General features: G+C 40.8%; 1 protein-coding gene across 4 annotated transcripts; it reads right to left on the bottom strand.

Annotated features, from left to right (window-relative positions):
* Positions 1 to 867: 867 nt before the first annotated feature.
* si:ch211-188c16.1 (uncharacterized protein LOC562677 homolog) lies at positions 868 to 19,366 on the bottom strand. 4 transcript variants are annotated; one of them, XM_050032599.1, is made up of 19 exons: positions 19,234 to 19,366; positions 14,908 to 15,850; positions 14,618 to 14,797; positions 13,119 to 13,662; positions 12,897 to 13,012; positions 10,847 to 10,872; positions 10,635 to 10,675; positions 10,475 to 10,525; positions 10,144 to 10,276; positions 7,185 to 7,344; positions 6,792 to 6,915; positions 6,648 to 6,679; positions 4,449 to 4,512; positions 4,242 to 4,279; positions 3,896 to 3,959; positions 1,870 to 1,968; positions 1,737 to 1,750; positions 1,455 to 1,488; positions 868 to 1,306 (listed from the first exon to the last, which is right to left on the bottom strand). In XM_050032599.1, exons 1-19 carry the CDS (start codon positions 19,240 to 19,242, stop codon positions 1,237 to 1,239), a joined length of 2,742 nt encoding a protein of 913 aa, XP_049888556.1. In that variant the 5' UTR covers positions 19,243 to 19,366; the 3' UTR covers positions 868 to 1,236. The 4 variants fall into 4 exon arrangements, 3 of the variants coding, with proteins under 3 accessions (XP_049888556.1, XP_049888555.1, XP_049888557.1); XM_050032598.1 differs by having other exon boundaries at positions 1,737 to 1,968; XM_050032600.1 differs by lacking the exon at positions 1,737 to 1,750.
* Between the last annotated feature and the right edge of the window lie 591 nt (positions 19,367 to 19,957).

Genomic DNA, 19,957 nt, shown 5'->3' with positions numbered 1-19,957 from the left:
GACCAAAGGGGAATTCACCAGTGATGAAATTTAACTTACTCAAGCGCTTAAATACAAATTCAGGGTACTTGTACTTTGCTTGAATATTTCCATTCCATGCTACCTAATACATCTAATCCACTACATCTCAATGGGAAATTGGTCTTTTCTACACTACATTTGACTGATAGCTTTTGTTACATCAAAGGAAAATTGTCACTTTTTTTTTTTTTTAGCTTTTGTTACATCAAAGGAAAATTGTCACTTTTTTTTTTTTTTACATTCTCCTTCATAACTTACACCATGACCTTCACGAGAATGTAATGGACGAGGTCACAGTGACGTTGGCCTTTGACCTTCAACAACCAAAGTCTTAGTTCATTGTTTAGTTCAAGTGGACATTTACGCCAAATTTGAGGAAATTCCCTCAAGGCATACTTGAGATATCACCTTCACGAGAATGAAACGGACAAAGTCACAGTGACCTTACCTTGACCTTTGACCACCAAAATCCATGTGGATTTGTGTACCAAATGTGATGAAATTCCCTCAAGTTGTTCTTCAGATATGGCGTTCATGAGAATAAGATGCGGTGGCAGTGACTTTGACCTTTTACCACCAAAATCTAATCAGTTCTTCGTTGAGTGGATGTTTGCGCTGAATTTAAAAAAAAAATAAAAAATCCCCTACTGCGTTCTTCAGATATCGTGTTCACAAGAATGGGATGGAAAGATTGACGACCTGAAAACATAATGTCTCCAGCCACTGCTTACAAATGATTTTCTTAATGCAAGTCAGTCAACTGGGGAACTTTTGCGGTTATACCTATTAGGCTATGAGTTTTACCCTAATTCCCCTCAATCAGGGACAAACAATGTCATCAAAGGCTTAAATCATTAACAAATATTTATTAAATGTAAAAGAAACAAAAGAAAACCCAAACACGAAAGAACACACTCACAAACAAATCCTTAAATTAAAGCTTCTACGAGTGAATAGCTGGCTTCTTTATGTCACTTCTCTTTGGAGTGCAAAGACTCAATTTGTGCTCCATTAACTAACGTCAGAGAAAAGAAAAGTGTAGAACATAATGTGAAATAAACTTAACAATAAGGTGAGGTCAGAATTATAATAAAGTCACATCAGCAGCTCCATCCATGATTGTTTTTTCCACTGCATAGGATCAAAAAGTATATTCAAATACTTGGCACAGCGTCTTAATGGCAGATAGTCTTCATGGTTTCACATCCAAAAAGTTCAGAAGGTGTCAGCATACAGCGGCGGGGGAGGAAGAAACTCCAGCTCTGTGAAGTCAACCTCCTGTTCACTGTCATACAAAAACACATCACAGTTCATGAGGAGGATGCCAAACAACCTGAAGTACTGGCTGTGCAATCTATAAGTGCTGATATAAATAAAGATCAAACAGCGGCAAGCTTCACTCGCTGTTTAGAGGGAAACCTGTCAACACTTACGGATATGGAGGCTCCTCAACAGCACACAAGAAGCCTGGATAAAGACGAGCAGATACAAATGTCACGTTAACTTTGAACTGTCTCTGCACCATGTCTCCAGTTTACAGCAATCAGATAAATGTACCCTACAAGTGATTTTCCATTACAGGCAGGACGCCATGCTGACTGTCCTTAAAGAGATGTGTAAGCACCGTCCTCTAAGCTTCACCATTATCAGTGAGAGTGACACAAGTGGTGATGACAGGGGAGTCATGGAAAAGAAAATAAACTCTGTAAACTTACTTGATGACTCAGCACTTTGCAAAGGTTAGCATGGATAAAATGAGGAAAAGAAATATTAATTTGAGGATTGTTAAGAACAGATTTTGAATATGACAACTTCAGTGGACATAATAAGATAACTTTAATACTGTACTTTGTAGGTGTAGGTCCGCCACTGTCAAGGATGTCAGCAAATTCATCTTTGCCATGTTGAAAGAAGATGGCTAGTTTCTGCAGGGCCTCATGTCTGGTCCTGAAGGTGGAAGACAAGAAACTGATTAGGAAAAAATTAAACCAATCATTAGTATCGTCTTTCATCTCTACCATAGAGTGTATTTAAAGATGGACATGACATGACAGCTTCCCACAAGTGAAGCCAAACCATCTCTATTATCACCTTGCTGCAGTACAGGTCATAAACCCCGCATCCTCCATGTTTGCAAATGGGACATAAGCCAAGCTAAAAGTACACATCAAATACATTTTTCCCAAAGATGGTTTCTGTCATTTTCACGCTGATGTTTGTTCAAGTGTTTGTTTTTCTGATAGGCTTGGTTTTAATTACTTTTTAAATGCAATGAAAAGGGGGTGCGATGCCACGAAGTTGCATGGCACAGCAGAGGACGTACTTCCTGTGGCAGCTGAAGAAGTTCAACCAGCCAAAGACAATGATGGTGCACCTCTACACTGCCATCATGAGTCCATTCTCACCACCTCCATCACAATCTGCTGCCACAGTAAAAGACAAGGGCAGACTGCAACATATTGTGATTGGCTGCAATCTGCCGCCCCTCTAGGACCTGTACATTTCCAAGACCCTGAGGCGAACAAGAAAAACTGTGGATGACCCCTCTCACCCGAGACGCAATCTCTTTGTTACACTCCCCTCTGCCAGGAGGCTGCAGTCCAAAACCTCACGCCACAAAAGCAGTCTCTTCCCAACTGCAGTGGGCCTCATTAAAGCACATCTAGGACTATTATCTCTGCGTGTATTTACTCTACTGTGATCTTTTGCACATCCTGCACAAAACTGTACAGCTTATTCTGAAACAGATATCTTATCTGCACTCCCTGAAGAAATATAATTATATTTTTGGAAAAATGTGTTTTTTGGATGTGTGTTTGAAGGATATATCCAGGATGTCAAACTGACTCAGCAGCAACAACAGGTTCAAAAGACAAAGATAGTTAGAAGCTAAAGCCGAACTACAGGCTACAGATCACAGTGTAAAAGTGAACCACCACATCACTGCTGATCGCCACACAAGACAATGAATATAAAGGGAAACTTTGCTGATATTGAACCAGCTGTGTGGCATCGCAGTGTGTGCAGATGAACGGTGTTTGGCTTCGCCCCCATGCCGCTGATAGCACCTGGACCTCTGCTGGAAGTCAAACAACATTCATCTGTGCACAATGCGATGACACACAGCTGGTTGAATATCAGCAAAGTTTCCCTGCTTCCCTTCACTGGTTCCTGTACAGCAGGGTTGGTCTTTGTTTCACTGTTATAATCATTAAAAAGCAAAAGCAGCATGTGTATACATTCAGTAGGCTATATCTTCAGTAGCTAGCTAGCTAACCCTACACTTTTCAGGGTTTGATTTTAGTTTTGGAACAGGGGAGAAACATATATATCTTTTTCCAACCTCTCCAGGTAACGAGTATCATTAATACACGACGTGCCCCAGGCACAACATTTAGCTCCAAATCCACAAAACCAGCCTGAAAATGAAGGAAATCTGAAATGATTGCGTTAGAGCTGTGTTGTTGTCAGACCCTGGTCTGAGCCGGCCCGATGCTACATCATGATTGGCCAGTCCGCATCTGGGGGCGGGTCTTATGCCAGATCATCGCTACTGAGCAGACTCTGGCTCCAAATGATGTCACCAGTGCAATAAACTTTGGCTTTATTTTTGTCCAGTGGGAAGTGTAGCTGTGTCCTCCATTTTTATTTACAGTCTTTGATCTCTACTATAATCATACAGAGGACCAATGTACAATGTTTGCCATTATCAACTTTTCTTTCCAATGTTTATATTTAGTTACTCATGAAGAAATATAAAGGTGAACACATTCATCATTTGAATACTCATCACCTTGAGAAGAGGTGCATGTAGAAAGATTTATATACATATGGCTGAGCAGAAACGTGACCAGGTATGTGTTTTGTAACTTACTGTGTGTGCAGGTCTTCCAGGTTGGCATCGCTCAGAGTGTGCTGGGCGCTGACATGACCACATGCTGTCAGAGCAAACACATGAAGGGCAGAGGTGGGTGGGTGGGTAAGTGAGGGAGGGATGAGGGTGAGTTATGCAAGGACAGTAAGACAGAGGAGGGAGGGAGTAAGGAAGCGGCAGCGTAAAAGTGCACATCAAAGGCATGTTACAGTCTGCCATATGTCAATGCATAATATAAAACAACCACAGGCAGAGCTTGCTTTAAACCAGAGGGCTGAGTGGGGGGAAACCCATGTTCTGTTCTCATGTTTTCACTTCAAAAGGACCGGATATAAAATGTACTCACACATCTCAGGCAGGGAGGCAGTCTGATGGGAAAAGTTACTACACAGAAAGAAGAGAAAGAAAATAATTATATATACTGTGCACCACATAAATTCGATCACATCTTTTAGGGGGGATTACTTAAATGTACTCTCATGTGGTCAATGGTTTCTGTTATTCTTCTTAGAAACACACTGATCTGAGAGAAACGTTAAACCACAGAACTTACTGGCTTTCATCTGTGGGTGAGAGGGTCTCATCTTCACATGCCCACTCCTCACTGTCATCTGTGACTGTGGAAAAACAAATTAGTTTGATTAAGCACACTGTGCAGAATGATGATAGATGTTTGGCAGGGTGGAAACTAAAACTCTCAGCTTAAATGGAATTCCTCCACAATCATAAAACAACACATGGCTGTCAAGCAGATGACAACTAGTTAAGTTATTTAGGCCAGGCATTGCCTTGTGTGAGTCACTGGGCTGGTTTCCAACCTCTGTGCTTCTGTTTTCTGTCTGTCAACAAGTCCATGCATTATGTCAACCAGTTAACTTCGGATGTTCTGTATCTATAAGGCTGCAGTACTTTGAGACGTCAAAGTAACTGATGCAAAGTTAGGGTTAGAGGTGATGGTACAACCAGTCTAACAATGGTAAGTTAACCAAAGAGCTTAAAGGGATAGTTGGGGATTTTTTATGTGGGGGGTGTATGAGGTACCTATCCAAACTTCTTACCTACAGTATTACACTGTTGTTTGGATGATTAACACATTGAAGCCTGAGCAAACATGGAAGAAGGCCATGAGCAATGAAAGAAAAAATGACCCCAAAAAATTAGCAAGAAGAGAAAATTATAAACAAGAAAATCAATAAAAAAAATGGGGGAAAAAAAATACAAACAAGGAAATGACCTGGAGAGAGCAGTTCAAATTATAATAATCCTGTGACACATTTTTAAATGTAATGATAATTTTCCACTTTTTTCCTCCTAGTTTAAAAAAAAATCTGCAATTTGTGAGACATTCCTTACCAAGTTGCTCATTATCTTTTTCCCCATGTTTTTGAAAGAAATTGCACCAATTTTCTGAAGGTTCAAAAGTCTGAATACTTGCCAAAGGCGTCTGAAAGCAGCAAAGGAAAAGTGATGTCACTCTAGGTTTTAAAGAGTAATGGCGCTCAGCACACCCCCTGTTTGGGAAAACAGGCAGTACTACCACCACGGATGCTAAGCAATGTACTGTTGTAGACGGGAGCAGCAACGAAATGTATTTTAGCCACCTAAAAATCAGTTTAAGTGTTAGTTTGTGTATGGACAATTAGATGGCAGTAACCGCTTCAGTACCCCATCAGAAATGGCTGTCTGACTCCCAGGCCACACTACCTGCATGTCCTGGAACCTTGTTTTTAATTTCAGTGCCCGTGTTACCAGTTTACAGCAGCCCCACTATGCTGCTCAGCTGAGAAACATCTATGGCAGTGGTTCCCAACTAGTGGGTCGCAGGCCAAAAGTGAGTTGCGGATCCATTCTGAATGGACCACAAGTGACTGGCAAGCGCATCAAATATCTAAAAAACACACTTTATTTTGAAGTACAGTGAAATTCTGGCACAGAGCTTTTATTCTGAAGTGCCGTTTTCTGGTGTAGAGTGAGTGATTAACGCCCCGTTTCCACCAAACTCTTTCGGTATGGTACCTTTGGAACCAAATCAGACATAGTACCTAGACCCTAGTGTTTCCACTGCAAACAATACCTTTAAATGTGGGCGGGGTTGTTGTTACTCACTGCTCCGTCCAGCACTCACTGTATTTCCTCATCATCTGTGGCACAGAGGGAAGTCTGCACCGCCACAAGTTAAACACCGACATTTTCAGAACAAAATAAAACAAGCTGCCGTGAGAGTCCCTCTCTATGAGATATATGAAGAAAGCGTGTTTATGCATTTAGTCCTTCTCAGGCGAGCTCAGGGGTTTAGTGTTGCCGAAGCCCACAGGACCGACGCTCCACAACGCTTTTTTTTTTCTCCAAGTGAGGATTAGAATATATGCAGTTCACATAACCTGGTCAAAATTATTATAAGATCCACTCATTAAAAACTAAAGTAATTGTCAACGTTGTCAGTGAAATTTGAGGTGTGCTGATGGATTCACGTCGTCAACTCATGCAGTAACATTACGAGTTAATGTTCCACCTTAAAAGTCGCTGGCAGTTGGCAGCTGCAGCACTTCAGCAGGCAGTGTGGCCTGGGCGTGATAACAGGTGGTGAAAATATTCAAAATATTGCTTACACTTAAACTCATAATGATTTTTTTAGGAGGCTAAATAATGCCCCATACACAACAGTACATTGCTAACTATACCTCATACAACCCCACTTCAATAATCTGAAATATTCCTTCTAGGTTTTAGTGCAGAGGCTACTGACACTTACAGCTGCTTGTCAGTACAGGGTGGCTAGAGGATCTGCAAAACAAAGAAGAGTTATGAACCAATTTTCAAACAGCAAGCACAGGCTGGTTACAAATCTTTTTTAAATTTAGAAACCAAAGAATTTTATCAGTGAGCTGCCCAGTACCTGCTCCCAATGCTGATGGTGTCTCCCTCCACGTTGCCTCCTCGTCCAGCTGCTTGGGCCTTCTTGCCAAGTTCCAGCATTTCTTTGATATTCAGTTCGACATTCATCACTGAAATATAACCGTCTGTAATACCCAGGATAGAGTGGTTACTGAAAACACTGAGAAACTAATGACACTGTGGTGTAAATGTGAGAAGAAAATAAGCCTGTTAAGAATTCCCATTACTTCAGTGAGATCACGTCATTGTTAGCCAGCTTGTTGTGCAAAATTCAGGTGAAGTTAACAAATACTCAAGCTTTAGGTCTAGATCACCACCAGGTATAAACATCCCGAATCCTGATTTCACTACTCTTTATCACATGAACACAACAGCAACATGCATCTAAACTCACACTTGTGGTTGGCGTCTCGGGCCAACCATTTGCCTTTGGGGCAGTTGGTGGTGCGAATGATGCTGACCGTGTCGCCGTTCTTCACTGGCAGGTCATTCTTGCGAACTTTGCTAGCCACCATCACCTTGGCGTGGTACATGGGCTCCTCTTCGCCGGTCACCTAGAGTGTCAAATTTCAGCAAAGAGAGGCTGTGGTTTGGACTGATTTCAGAGTAGCTAAGTAGAGCATTGTTTAACACTGTTCATTGACCATCACTGTGATACTATGATGTCCATTAAAATTAGAGTTGTACCGATACCGATATCAGTATCGCAAATGTCTCAGATACTGCCTAAAATGCGGTATCAGCGAGTACAGCCCATGACCAATCCGATAGAACGTAATGCCTCACGTCATTACGCATACACACGCTACAGGGAAACGAAACGGAAACGGAGTGGAGTTTATAAAGCGTTCTACTGTAGCCTTCAAAATGTCTTTTTTACCAAATTGTGTGGCTGCACTTTAACCTGTCTCTTGATCTGTGTCAACACTGGATAATAATAATAATAAAAAAAAGTTTTATGGCATTCATTCTACTATTATGAATTTATTTCTTAATATTTTACATAGAGTTTTAGGAGTTGAGACATACAACAGTTCATATCCCATCCATTTTTATTTTAAGGGCTGGTATCGGATCGGTACTCTGTATCTGCAGATACCTACGGTTCAGGGATCGGTATCGGGAAGAAAAAAGTGGTACATCTCTAATTAAAATGCAGGATTTGCCAAACCTAAGGACCTCTATGTGACAGGTGCAAACAGACTCGACCATCTACCATATGTCGTGGTTGTGCCCAAAACGTGCCCCTTTCTGGTCATCCTCTATTGACAAAACTTCCAAGACTGATGGCTGTAATACAGTACCATCTCATACAACTGCTATTTTTGTTTATTCTCAGTTCCAGATGATTCCAATCTCACTGCTCACACACAGAAAGCCATTGCCTTTTCCTCTCTATTAGCTAGATGCTCAGTTCTACTTAAATGAAAGGGTGTTACCCCTCACATTTCAGCAACCATTTTATTATATCTTCTCAAGGGACAATACTATAGAAATGAAATTTGGATATACTTTAGAGTAGTCAGTGTACAGCTTGTATAGCAGTATAGATTTACTGTCCACTGAAAATAACTCAACACACAGCCATTATTGTCTAAATAGCTGGCAACACAAGTGAGTACACCTCACAGTGAACATGTCCAAATTGTGCCCAAAGTGTCAATATTTTGTATGAGCACCATTGTTATCCAGCACTGCCTTAATCCTCTTGGGCATGGACTTCACCAGCGCTGCACAGGTTGTTGCTGGAATCCTCTCTCACTCCTCCATGATGACATCACGGAGCAGGTGGATGTTAGACACCTTGCGGTCGTTCACCTTCTGCTTGAGGATGCCTCACAGGTGCTCGATTGGGTTCAGGTCTGGAGACATACTCGGCCACTCCATCACCTTCCCCTCAGCTTTCTCAGCAAGGCAGTTGTCATCTTGGAGGTGTGTGTGGGGTCGTTATCATGTTGGGAAACTGCCATGCGGCCCAGTTTCCGAAGGGAGGGGATCATGCTCTGCTTCAGGACATGTTGGAATTCATGTTTCCCTCAGTGAACCGCAGCTCCTCAGTGCCGGCAGCACTGATGTAGCCCCAGACCATGATGCTACCACCACCATGCTTGACTGTAGGCAAGACACAATTAGCTTGGTGCTCCTCAACAGGGCGCCGCCAAACATGCTGGACACCATCTGAGCCAAAAAAAGTTTATCTTCGTCTTGTCAGACCACAGGACTTGGTTCCAGTAATTCATGCTCTTGGACTGCTTGTCTTCAACAAACTGTTTGCAGGCTTTCTTGTGAGCCAGCTTCAGAAGAGGCTTACTTCTGGGACGACGGCCATGCAGACCGACTTGATGCAGTGTGTGGCATATGGTCTGAGTACTGACAGGCTGACCTCCCGCTTCTTCAACCTCTGCAGCAATGCTGGCAGCACTCATGTGTCCGTTTTTTGAAGCCAACTTCTGGATATGACACACAGCACGAGGACTCAACTTCTTTGATCGACCCTGGCGAGGCCTGTTCCGAGTGGAACCTGTCTTGGAAAACCGCTGTATGACCTTGGCCACCGTGCTGTAGCTCAGTTTCAGGGTGTTAACAATCTTCTTATAAGCCTAGGCCATCTTCGTGGAGAGCAACAATTCTATTTCTCACATCCTCAGAGAGTTCTTTGCCATGAGGTGCCATGTTGAACGTCCAGTGGCCAGTATGAGAGAATTGTACCCAAAGCACCAAGTTTAACAGCTCTAATCCATGACACACTAATTTGTATGGTCCAGTCAAGCAGGCAAACACATGAACATGACGAATAGGACAGGTGGCTTTGCATGTTTGAACAACATGTACAGGTATCACTAGGGCTGTACTCACTTTTGTTGCCAGCTATTTAGACAATAATGGCTGTGTGTTGAGCAATTTTCAGTGGACAGTAAATCTATACTGCTATACAAGCTGTGCACTGACTACTCTAAAGTATATGCAAGTTTCATTTCTATAGTATTGTCCCTTGAGAAGATATAATAAAATGGTTGCTGAAATATGAGGGGTGTCCTCACTTTTGTGAGATACTGTAAATAAATAGACACGTATTAATACATACACGGTAAAATACATATAAAAGAATTAACAAATACATGTTGAAATAGATAAATGCGTAAATAAATAAATATCTTAAATTTATCTCTACATTTTGTACAACTACATTGATTTCTGTAATGCTTTACATGTATGGTAACATGGTAGGAGGTCTTCACCTCTAAATGAAAACTGATCATTACAGGCCTTTTAAAAAAGCAAACAAGAGGAAAAAACTGCTCTTCAAAACTGAAAAATGTTTACCCTGTAAGTCATTTTATTGCCTGACTTACTTTGAACTTCTTTTTCATTTCATTTTCCTTCTTCTCCCTTTCTTTCTGCTCCTTTTTCTCTTTCTCCAGTCGCTGTTTTTCCCTCTTCTTCTGCTCTTTGTGGTCAGCAGTGTTGGGACTTTGGCGTTCTTTACTGAAAACAAATCAGACTGTTCAGTGGTAAAAGACTTATTTTCCATCAAGATTACATTCGCCACCTGAAAAATAAACAAAACCATATGCTGGTGAAAAACATAACTGAATAGGATCTTTTTTTAAAGTTGTTTTCAGAGTGAAAATAGAAGGAACGGGCATATATCCAGCTGTATGACAGGGGAGATGTCTAACATACCTGTGGACATGATTATGGACCAAATGAGCGTGCTCTCCTGATACACTGCCCCTGCAGTTTGATTACAAGAGAAAGCAAAAATCAATGGCTGTCCTCCATCTGGCAAAAACCAATGTCAATGATAAAACACAGGACTTGTATGTTTGAAAAAGGGACATACCATGGATTCCGCGGCCATATGTTAAGACACGCCTCCTCCTTCTGCAAATAAACACACAGGATTTTTAATTTACCACAGATGATTGTTGAAGAGAGAGAGGCACATTGTTTCTTCACTGCACAGTATGTGTCTCTGAGCATAAACTTCACTGTTCTCTTGTTACTTACTCACTGAGATCATTATATACTCAATTAAATTTAAAAATTAGTTACCGTGTGGTGGTTGTCAGCATATGGATCTGTGAAAATGGTTAACAAGGAAGTTAAACAGGGAAAATTATATGTAAAAAACAAAACAAAAAAGAAAACAACAGTCATACATTCAGAAGAAACAGTGACTACATTTATATGCAGAAAATATTCTGTTTTTTGCCCTTACACCAGGAAGACAATATTCCTACTAAGCTGTTTACACAGCTAATGAAAACAAATATTTGTGTTTATGTGCAGCAGGGCACACTTCAATCAATTTGCCCCAACGAGGGATGCGCGTGATTAGTCAACTGGTCGATAAAAGGACGATAGCCTCGCTAGTCCACACCAGAAATACTAGTTGATAAACCTGTTTTTAGAAAAATCATTTTGTGTCTGCACTCACCCAATGACAGATTTATTTTCCTGAAGAACACTGTTTCCAATAAATCCCATTTCTTAACTTCTGTTTATTAAGTTATTCTCACATTTAGCAGGACAGTACACAGTGTTCATGATGCACAGTGCAAAGTGCCACACATTTCAATGGCATTTAAAATACGATTTAATGACTGAATGAGTTATTTTTCAGACCATAGGCCTGTTTCCACTGAAGAAGTTCCTGGTACTATTTGGGGGGCAGGAACTTTACAGGACTGTCCTCTCGCTCAGCCCTCTCAACCGCTGTGTCTCCACTGAAAGAGCGGAGTAGGAGGAAGGTTCCTGTAAAGTTACCGTGCTCTGGTTGTGACGTAGTCATTGCGCAACCATTTTGACCGGGGCGACGCGGCAAAGAAACAAACAAAGAACAACAACAACAAAGAAGAAGACGCAGAAGTGCGAAGCAGAAGTAAGAAGAAGAAAGCAGACATAAGAAAGACGATTATCAACATGGAAGGAGTTTTAAAAATGCCGGCTATTTTGTCGCTTTCTGTTGACATCACATTCCGCTTTGAGTATATCCAATCAGCACCAAGTAAACCCCAAGCCCCACCCAGGAGTTTTTCGGGGCCGTTCTAAGTACCTAAACTCTGTCCTTCGGGGGTGGTTCCTGCGGTGGAGACACGCACCAACGGCCCCAGCCCCGTAAAATTACCCCGAAGTTCCTGCAGTGGAAATGGGCCTTATGTCTAACGTTATAAATTGTGCTTATGGAATAAATTTTACCTGTTTTCTGAGTGCTTTCTTAATTTTAGAATAGATGGCTAATCAAATGTGCCTGTGGATATTCTCATTTATCCAGGTCATAGTTAACTCAAGGCAACTGTGACTCCCAACGACTCCAATGACCACCGTTGCAGCAGGAGTTTCAACGACCGTCATCGACACACCTTGGAGCACTAACGAACTAATGACATCAGTGGCCTTGTGAAGACCTCCTCAGAGGTTAAATACCTGCGTTTCCACACCAGTTTTTCAGACTAGTTCCAGCCTAGTCAGACAAGCATGAACAGATGAAGCCTCTTGGATAAGAGGTGAAACGTCTTTTAAGACAAAACTAAGTCCAGTTTCAATTTCCGTTTAAATGTCAGATACTTTGGTCATTAGCAACATCCATTGCCCTAAAATGATGTTTATGTCAAGATATGGAAAGTGAAATGGCAGGAGCCGCTTTTGCCATTTTGCTTCTTGACTTGACTTGTTCAACTGTTCATACACAGCCTCCCTCTTTCACTCCTTCAACCACCTCCTTGAAAAGGGTCAGCACTGCTATATTTGTGCATGTGAAAGAACCTGCTGATATCAAAGTCTTTCATAATGTTTAAAAGTAGGTGTGTTTCTCCTTCTGACCAGAAATGTGGGCTTTTCTTTCAGCCATGCCTCTCTGGCCCAGCCTCACAAACTGAACTGACCATAAACAGGCAAGAGGCCGTGTGAGGCATATTCCAAATGTGCTGAATGCATGACTAAAGGATGCTCCATTTGGAAAAAAGGCCTGATTCGGAAAATACAAACAGAATATGGTGTGCACATGACCTGTATCAAATTCAGAATGTGGTCATATTCGGACTAACAGTGGAACATTAGTGTGCTTGTAAATGTAGTCACTGAATTAAGTAAACATTCTTACTCTTCAGACCTCCTTTTCGTTTACGCAAGTGCTGGCCCAAGATCAATTTGTTGATGTTCTCGACATCCTCGTACACATTATCACATGCTTCATAGTAACTGTCCTGTCCAGATACACTACAGGGGAGCAAAACAAACAAATAGAACAAACAGGAAATATTATAAACACACCAGAATGTGACAAAAGTGATCAAAGTGTGACTGTGGATATCACAAAACTCACTTTGGATGTGACTGAAGCCCATTATTCAATGCTGCGTGGTCACCATTGTCTGTTTCCTGTGCAGCAGAGTGAGACTCAGCAGCTCCCTGATCAGTCTCCTCAGCGTGAGGGCTAGAAGGAGGCTCTACGATGGCCTCCTCGCTCTGAGACCACTGCTCTGACTCAGCAGGCTCTGGGAACTCTGAAAGGTTTATTGGTTCAGGGAAGCTGTCTGGGTCGAGGGGGATTATGTTTGGACTGCCAAGGTTCAGATCTTGGACACAGGTGCTCATTAAGGGCTCGGCGGGATCACACGCTGATATGTCAGGTTGTGGATTCTCGAAATCGGTGACCCCATGGTCATCTGGTGCAGGAAGGTCAGTGCTGACTAAGTCTAAGGCCTCCAGTTCCAGAGCACCAATGTCAACAGCTTCACCCTCTAACATTTCAATCTCTGTACTCTCAAAGTCTGGAAACTCAGGAGCGTCGAGTACAGAGTTGGAGATGGATGGGAGCTCAGACACTGGTTCTTCGCTTGGTGCTTGGCTGAGACCTGGTGACACCTCTAAAATGAAAACAAAAATCAGCACTTGAACAGATGTTAAACCTTACCACAAATCAGTACAATGTAATCATTCAACAAAAATAAAATCTACCACAAATTATACATTTAAACAGCTATCAAATACAAAAAATGTCCCCTGGGATCTATATATATATATAAATCAACAGGTGATTTCCTTCTTTTAGTAAAATCTTAAATGACTGAGTTGTTTTTTTTCCACCTGGACCTTTATGCTCTGCCATTTCTCCTCTAATCATCACGCTGTAACCTGTGACAGGCTGTTCTGATACCACAACTATCACATATTCACATATGTGTAGTTTTTTGTTGAGCCGCGAGCGTCACGTAGGTTTACATTACCAAAGGTTTATGACAAAATCACTTAACGACACCGACTCCCGTGTGCTCACGGCGAGAGAGGAGAGGGAGAGACGTCGTGCTGCTGCCAGAGGAGCCGCTGAATGAGTTCCCTCTGAGCAGTAAGTCACTAAAAGAGTCTGAGAAGTCCGGGACTGTTCATAAAACATTCATGACGCCACAGTTTATTCCACACTACTGAAGCTGCTCCTCTTTGTGGAACCACAGCAGAGTCCGTAATAATTTCGCTTTCGGTCATACTTGTTGTTGCCGTGGGTAACAGTGTGATGTCATTCAGGACGCCACAGTTTATTCCACACTACTGAAGCTGCTCCTCTTTTTGGAACCACTGCAGAGTCCGTAATAATTTCGCTTTCGGTCATACTTGTTGTTGCCGTGGGTAACAGTGTGATGTCAAAATGTCAACAAGCTGAAATTATTAGTAAGCTATCGGTTTTGTCCTGTTCCAGACTACTGTTAATGTATCAGCCTTTGATAATCCACCTCTAACCTGCAGTACAGATAATACACACCACACGGTCTCAAAGTAAAATACAACTTTTTTTCCATCTGCAGCCAGAGAAGCATGCTAACATACCGTTATCTGTGGGATGATGGTAACAGCGGAGATCTACTAATGGAGGTCTGGGGGGCTTTGGTGGCAACAGGCCCAGGGACCTCACATCAGGGAGAGGCTTCTTTGGAGGAGCGGAGGTTGGATGAGGTTCAACAGAGGGAAGAGCTTTACCTCCGTCAAAATGCTTATCCAACGGAGACTCTAGCCATTGGGAAATAAAATAAAATATCGTAACTGCATTAGAAATCGAGTCTATACAAATAGTGTAAAAAGAGAAGGGTGTCTGATGTGGACCAAAAAATGTAACTTACTACGTGATGAGTGGTTTGCTTTGAAGAAAGGTCGAGCTGACAGACAAGCCAGGTGGGGAAAACACGCTGGTGGGGGCACAGGTGGCTCAGGCTCAACACAGTCAGCGTTCTTTGGCAGTGAAGGGAACACCTTGTCTTTTGAGATGTAGTCAGGGGAACGTAAGCTCTTAGGTTTGGCAGAGATCAACACATGACTGCGTGAAAACTTCCTCTTGGCCCTCTCCAAGGTGCTAATGATTTTGTGTTCGGAGTCGACACTTGTATCTGCAGGAGGAGGGGTGATTGGGATATCTGGGCTGGAGAAGGGAAGCTCAGCGGTAGATTGGTCACTGTGAAGAGAAACCCCATCCTCTGTTGTTTGCTTTTCTACAGAGGGCAACTCGCCGGGAGCACTGGAAGATCTGGTGGTTAAATCAGCATACGTAGGCTCCTCCACATTTTCTGTGCTGACCTTTGATGCCTTGGCAGACTTAAAAGGAAGCAGCAAACCTTTCTTCTTGATTTTAGTTTGTGGCAGGACTTCTTTCCCTGGATCTGGTTCCAGTTTGTGCTCCTTTTTGGATGGCGGTTCTGTCTTTTTCTCCTTCACAGGCAGGACAGGAAGCACCAGAGGCATGTGTCTGTCTTTGAGGGACTGCCTTGTTGTGCTGTCTCCATTAGTAAGCTGGGATGAGGGGGAGGTCTGTTGAGGTTGTGGTGGAAAGGAAATTGGTCGTTTGCCTCCAGATGCCCGCAGCCCATCTCTGAAGATGACCCGGGGAACCACTGGTGTCTTGTTTTCCACAGCGATATTAATACTGCTGACCACAGAGCTGCAGTGACCCCCAGGAGGTGGGAGGTGTTTGGGTTTCTCTGCAACAGCTGGTCGACTGGTTTTGGATTGAGCTAGAAGGGCCTCTTCCTGAAACTTGGCCCTCAGAGCTTTGACGTTCATCAGCCCTTCCTTGAAAAGAAGAGAGAGAAAAATCGAGAATCAGTAGATTAATAGAAATGCCATAACTTTCACAGACAATTTACTAGATGGTTAATTTTGGGAGCCAAACCCCAGTGCTGACACAACATAATTTAAGGGTTGGTTTACCGAAATTACAAAAATTACTCATTCCCTAGGGGTATCTAGTTATGCAGATAGTTTTGGTTTAATATGCTGAGGCTTTGAAACATCCGTCTCTAAGATTTATGTCTTCACCTCGATACAATGGTGGTGAATGGTAATTTGTCTTTGAAAACCTTTTCCAGAAGTAGAGTAGAGCTTCAATGAGCCGCTGTTTAATTGATTTGTCAAATACAATTTAGATGATGGATAGAGACTGAAGCTCTGAAGCTTGTTTCACTCTAATACATCGTGTCTGAGCTTGCATCAGATGGGGAATACCACATGAGCTTTAAACGTCATCTGTGCTCCAGGAAGTGCTTCATTCAGTTTGACAGCTTCAATAGTTTTGCAGCTAAACTTGATTATTAATATGGTGATAGATTTGTCTCAATATCATTTGTGTGAGCAGATTAAAAGTCTGTGTATTAACACGTAGTCTGTACAAATAAAACACCTTCCACAAACACAAATAAAGATTTGTAAACTCACAAAACTATTCTGTAGGGATGCACAGTATTGGCTGGTTCCGATATTTAATTTTAAAGCCAATATGCTAATCCAATACTGATGACGTGCCGATATTATCGTGCATCCCTACTATTTTGCACATGTAAAAACAGATTAGCAAATTCCAAAAATAAATGATATCTGTGAATACTTCAAATTAATTTACAAATAAATAAAAGGCAGTTGTGAATATCTTCCTCATATTTACTACTTTCAAAGAGATATTAGTGAGTCCAGTCTTCATATGTGAATCTCAATTCTAAGATTGCAGATTTTGCATTTTTCCCCATTATTATTATTTTTTTTAAAAATGTGTCTATTTACAGATCTGTTTTATACTTGCAAAATATTTGTGAGTTTACAAATCTTTTTGCATTTGTGGAAGTTGTTTGGTATTTACAGATTACACATTTACACATCATCTCACACACATAAAGCTGAGACAAATCTATCACCATGCACTATGCTACAGAGAATAACTGAGAAATAATGTCATCTACACTAGGAGACATAATCATGAGTATGAGATTTCTACCTGATACTAAGTAATAAGGTGATAAAATGAATAAGCTAATTAAATCATTCTCCAATCACATCTATCATAAAGTTAAAGCTTGTGAGCCGACAGTGACACTGAGCCTAAACGTACACACACTAATAAGATACATTAAGGTTTTGGGTCAGCAAAATATTTTATACGTAGGCTTTTTTGATAATGTATTAATTAGTTATTTCACGATAACCTGTTGCACCACACCATAATGCAGCACATCAATGCAGCATTAAAACTATAAAATCAGAGGGATGTTGTGGTGCTTCAGCCTGTCCAGGAGGGTTGCTATACATTTTGCAAGCCACCAGATGTCGCTGTGTTTGCTGCGTTAAAACCCCCAAAACTTTAAATCTTTTTTGCCACAAATAGACAGAAAGCCCCAAAGCTTCATAAGGCCTAATAATCAACCAATCGTAATTTTTTAAAATGAGGAATTACAAAATAATCTCTCTCTCAAATGTGAACATTTGTTAGTGCTCTTATTCTTTTACAACTGTAAACTGAGGGTGGACAATCCAAAATCTTTTTAAGGGCATCAACATGAGCTTTTGGGAATTGCGATGGTCATTTTTCACATTCTTATGACATCCTCTGAAGCAAACAATTAACATATTAACCAAAAAAATATTAGACAGATTAATCGAACAATAAAATAATTGTTAGTTAACAGATCCGCTGTTTTGAATAAAAGATGCTGCTGCTGAATTTTTTAATGTCATTTCTCAATGCTGTGAAGACCAAAGAAGAAATTCTATTTGTAGCCATTGTTTTGAGGTGGAGGCAAATATGAAAACCTGGGTGAATAAAACAACAACTGTCTGAATGGCTAATTCACTTGTACTTCACTTGAGTATTTCCATTTTCTGCTACTTTATACTTCTGTCACGCTATATTTCAGTGGCAAATCTTGTACCCTTTACTCCACTACCTTGCAGATTGAGATTAATAACCCAAACTATAATCAAAAATAAATGATGACCTATTATTATAGGTTAAGATAAAATTCACAAGCTACCCAGCAGTATTTAAAATTGTCCCTACATTTACCTGCTGCAACATCAGAGTGATCAACACATCAATGCATCAATAATTATACTCACATAGTGTACTGTAATATACACTATTCTAAAACAAGCCATTCTGCATAATGACTACTTTGACTTTTGATACTTACACCAATATTTTTGTACTTTTACTCATGGAAAGTTTTGACCCAGCCTCCAATTTTTTCACAGATCACATAATATTTTCCCAGATGTTTCCCCCTCTGTAGTAGGTGTAAACTGGCAGACAGGACATTAACTCATTCTCTTTGGACATGTGGGATATTGTTTACTTATTGGAAGAGGATATATGAATGTTTCTCTAATGCCTTTGAGAAGAAGTGGGAAACTAACCCACTCTTTGCTGTCCAAGGTGCCACGAGTGTGTTACCTTTGGCAGACAGATATGAAACACAGGCCATTTCATTTGGTACGAATGTGGCAAGGAAATTTATTCTACTTATGTGGAGGTCAGACTGTGCACCAACATATTATGTGTGGATAAGAGAACTAATCAATTTATTGTACTAAGGTTAAGGTTCTCTAATAATAATAAGATTCAAAGATTTGTCTGAATGTAGAGCCCTGTACTCGAGTATCTCAAGGGTAGTGAATTGTAATGGTCTAACGTTAACCAAGTAGCAGTATAACCTCTATCACTGTTTGTATTTTATTTTACTAGTAATGTTTAAGTCCTTGGACTTGTTTTTTGTTTTTCTACCCATAAAGAAATGTGTGGCTGAGTTGGTAAGAGGATGCACTGAGTGTTTGTTTTATATTCAAAATCCTAACATCAATGTTAAAAAAAATAAAGCCAGGTTTTTACTTGTAACGGTATTTCTACATTGATTTTGTTCAAGTACAAGAAATGGGTACTTCTAACTTTCCTCTGACAAAAAGTGACAGGGAGACAGTTTTGTAAAGTTAACTGGGTGAACCGACCATTTAATATACTACAGTATTTATAGCCGTGATAACCTTGTTAAGCCATACATTTTAATGGCACAAACTAGTGAAATAAACCGTCTAACATTAGCATAGAGCATGACAGGAAAGCTAGCTAAATTTAGCTAACCACTGAAGGTCCTCGAGCTAATGTTACTCATTTAAAAAACGTTAAAAGTTACCTTTTCCATCGCAGCTCGTGCCGTTCATCACTCTTCAGGTTTGTACATGTGTAAAACGGTCTGAACTGAAATAACTTACACGCTGTATGTTGATATATTAGCCGAGATGAGTCCAGCATCCAATAGACCGTTACTGCTAAAACAAACAATTTGAAAGCGCCACCACGAGACGTGAGACGTACCTGCGTGCTGCGCGTGACTCGATGACGTAGACGTACATGATGTTTGATTGGCAAATCACAAGCAACTGATATTTATTTATTTATTTTATTTTTTTATACCATAAATACACAAGATTGTTTTGGACTGAAGTGAAGTGAACTTTCTTAAAGAGAGACTGAAGATGAATGTTGTTGTTTTTTCATTTAGACTTTTATTGGCAGCCACAAATTTAGCATATAATATAACAATACATAATATTTCCAAGTTGATAATATGGATACCAATACAGTTTTTCCATTTTTATAAAAAGAAAAAGAAAAGAAAGGAGAAAAGGAAAGGAAAAAAAAAAGGTGGAGGACTTACAGAGACATTTTTATCTCAATAATACAGGGGTAGGTGGGATACACTGGAAAAACAGGTACAACCAGTACAGGTAATTCATTTCAGCACAATAAGTAGACCTTTGTATAGATGGGATAAGAGTCTTTTCAGATCCTGGGGAAAATGGGTATCCTTCGAATCCTGTCCATTATTTCATTCCATACGGACTGATCCTCACTGT

This window comes from Epinephelus moara, chromosome 21, assembly GCF_006386435.1.
Source record: "Epinephelus moara isolate mb chromosome 21, YSFRI_EMoa_1.0, whole genome shotgun sequence".
Taxonomy (NCBI): domain Eukaryota; kingdom Metazoa; phylum Chordata; class Actinopteri; order Perciformes; family Serranidae; genus Epinephelus; species Epinephelus moara.
Note: the sequence above shows the minus strand (reverse complement) of the source record. Positions and strands in the feature narration are given on the sequence as shown.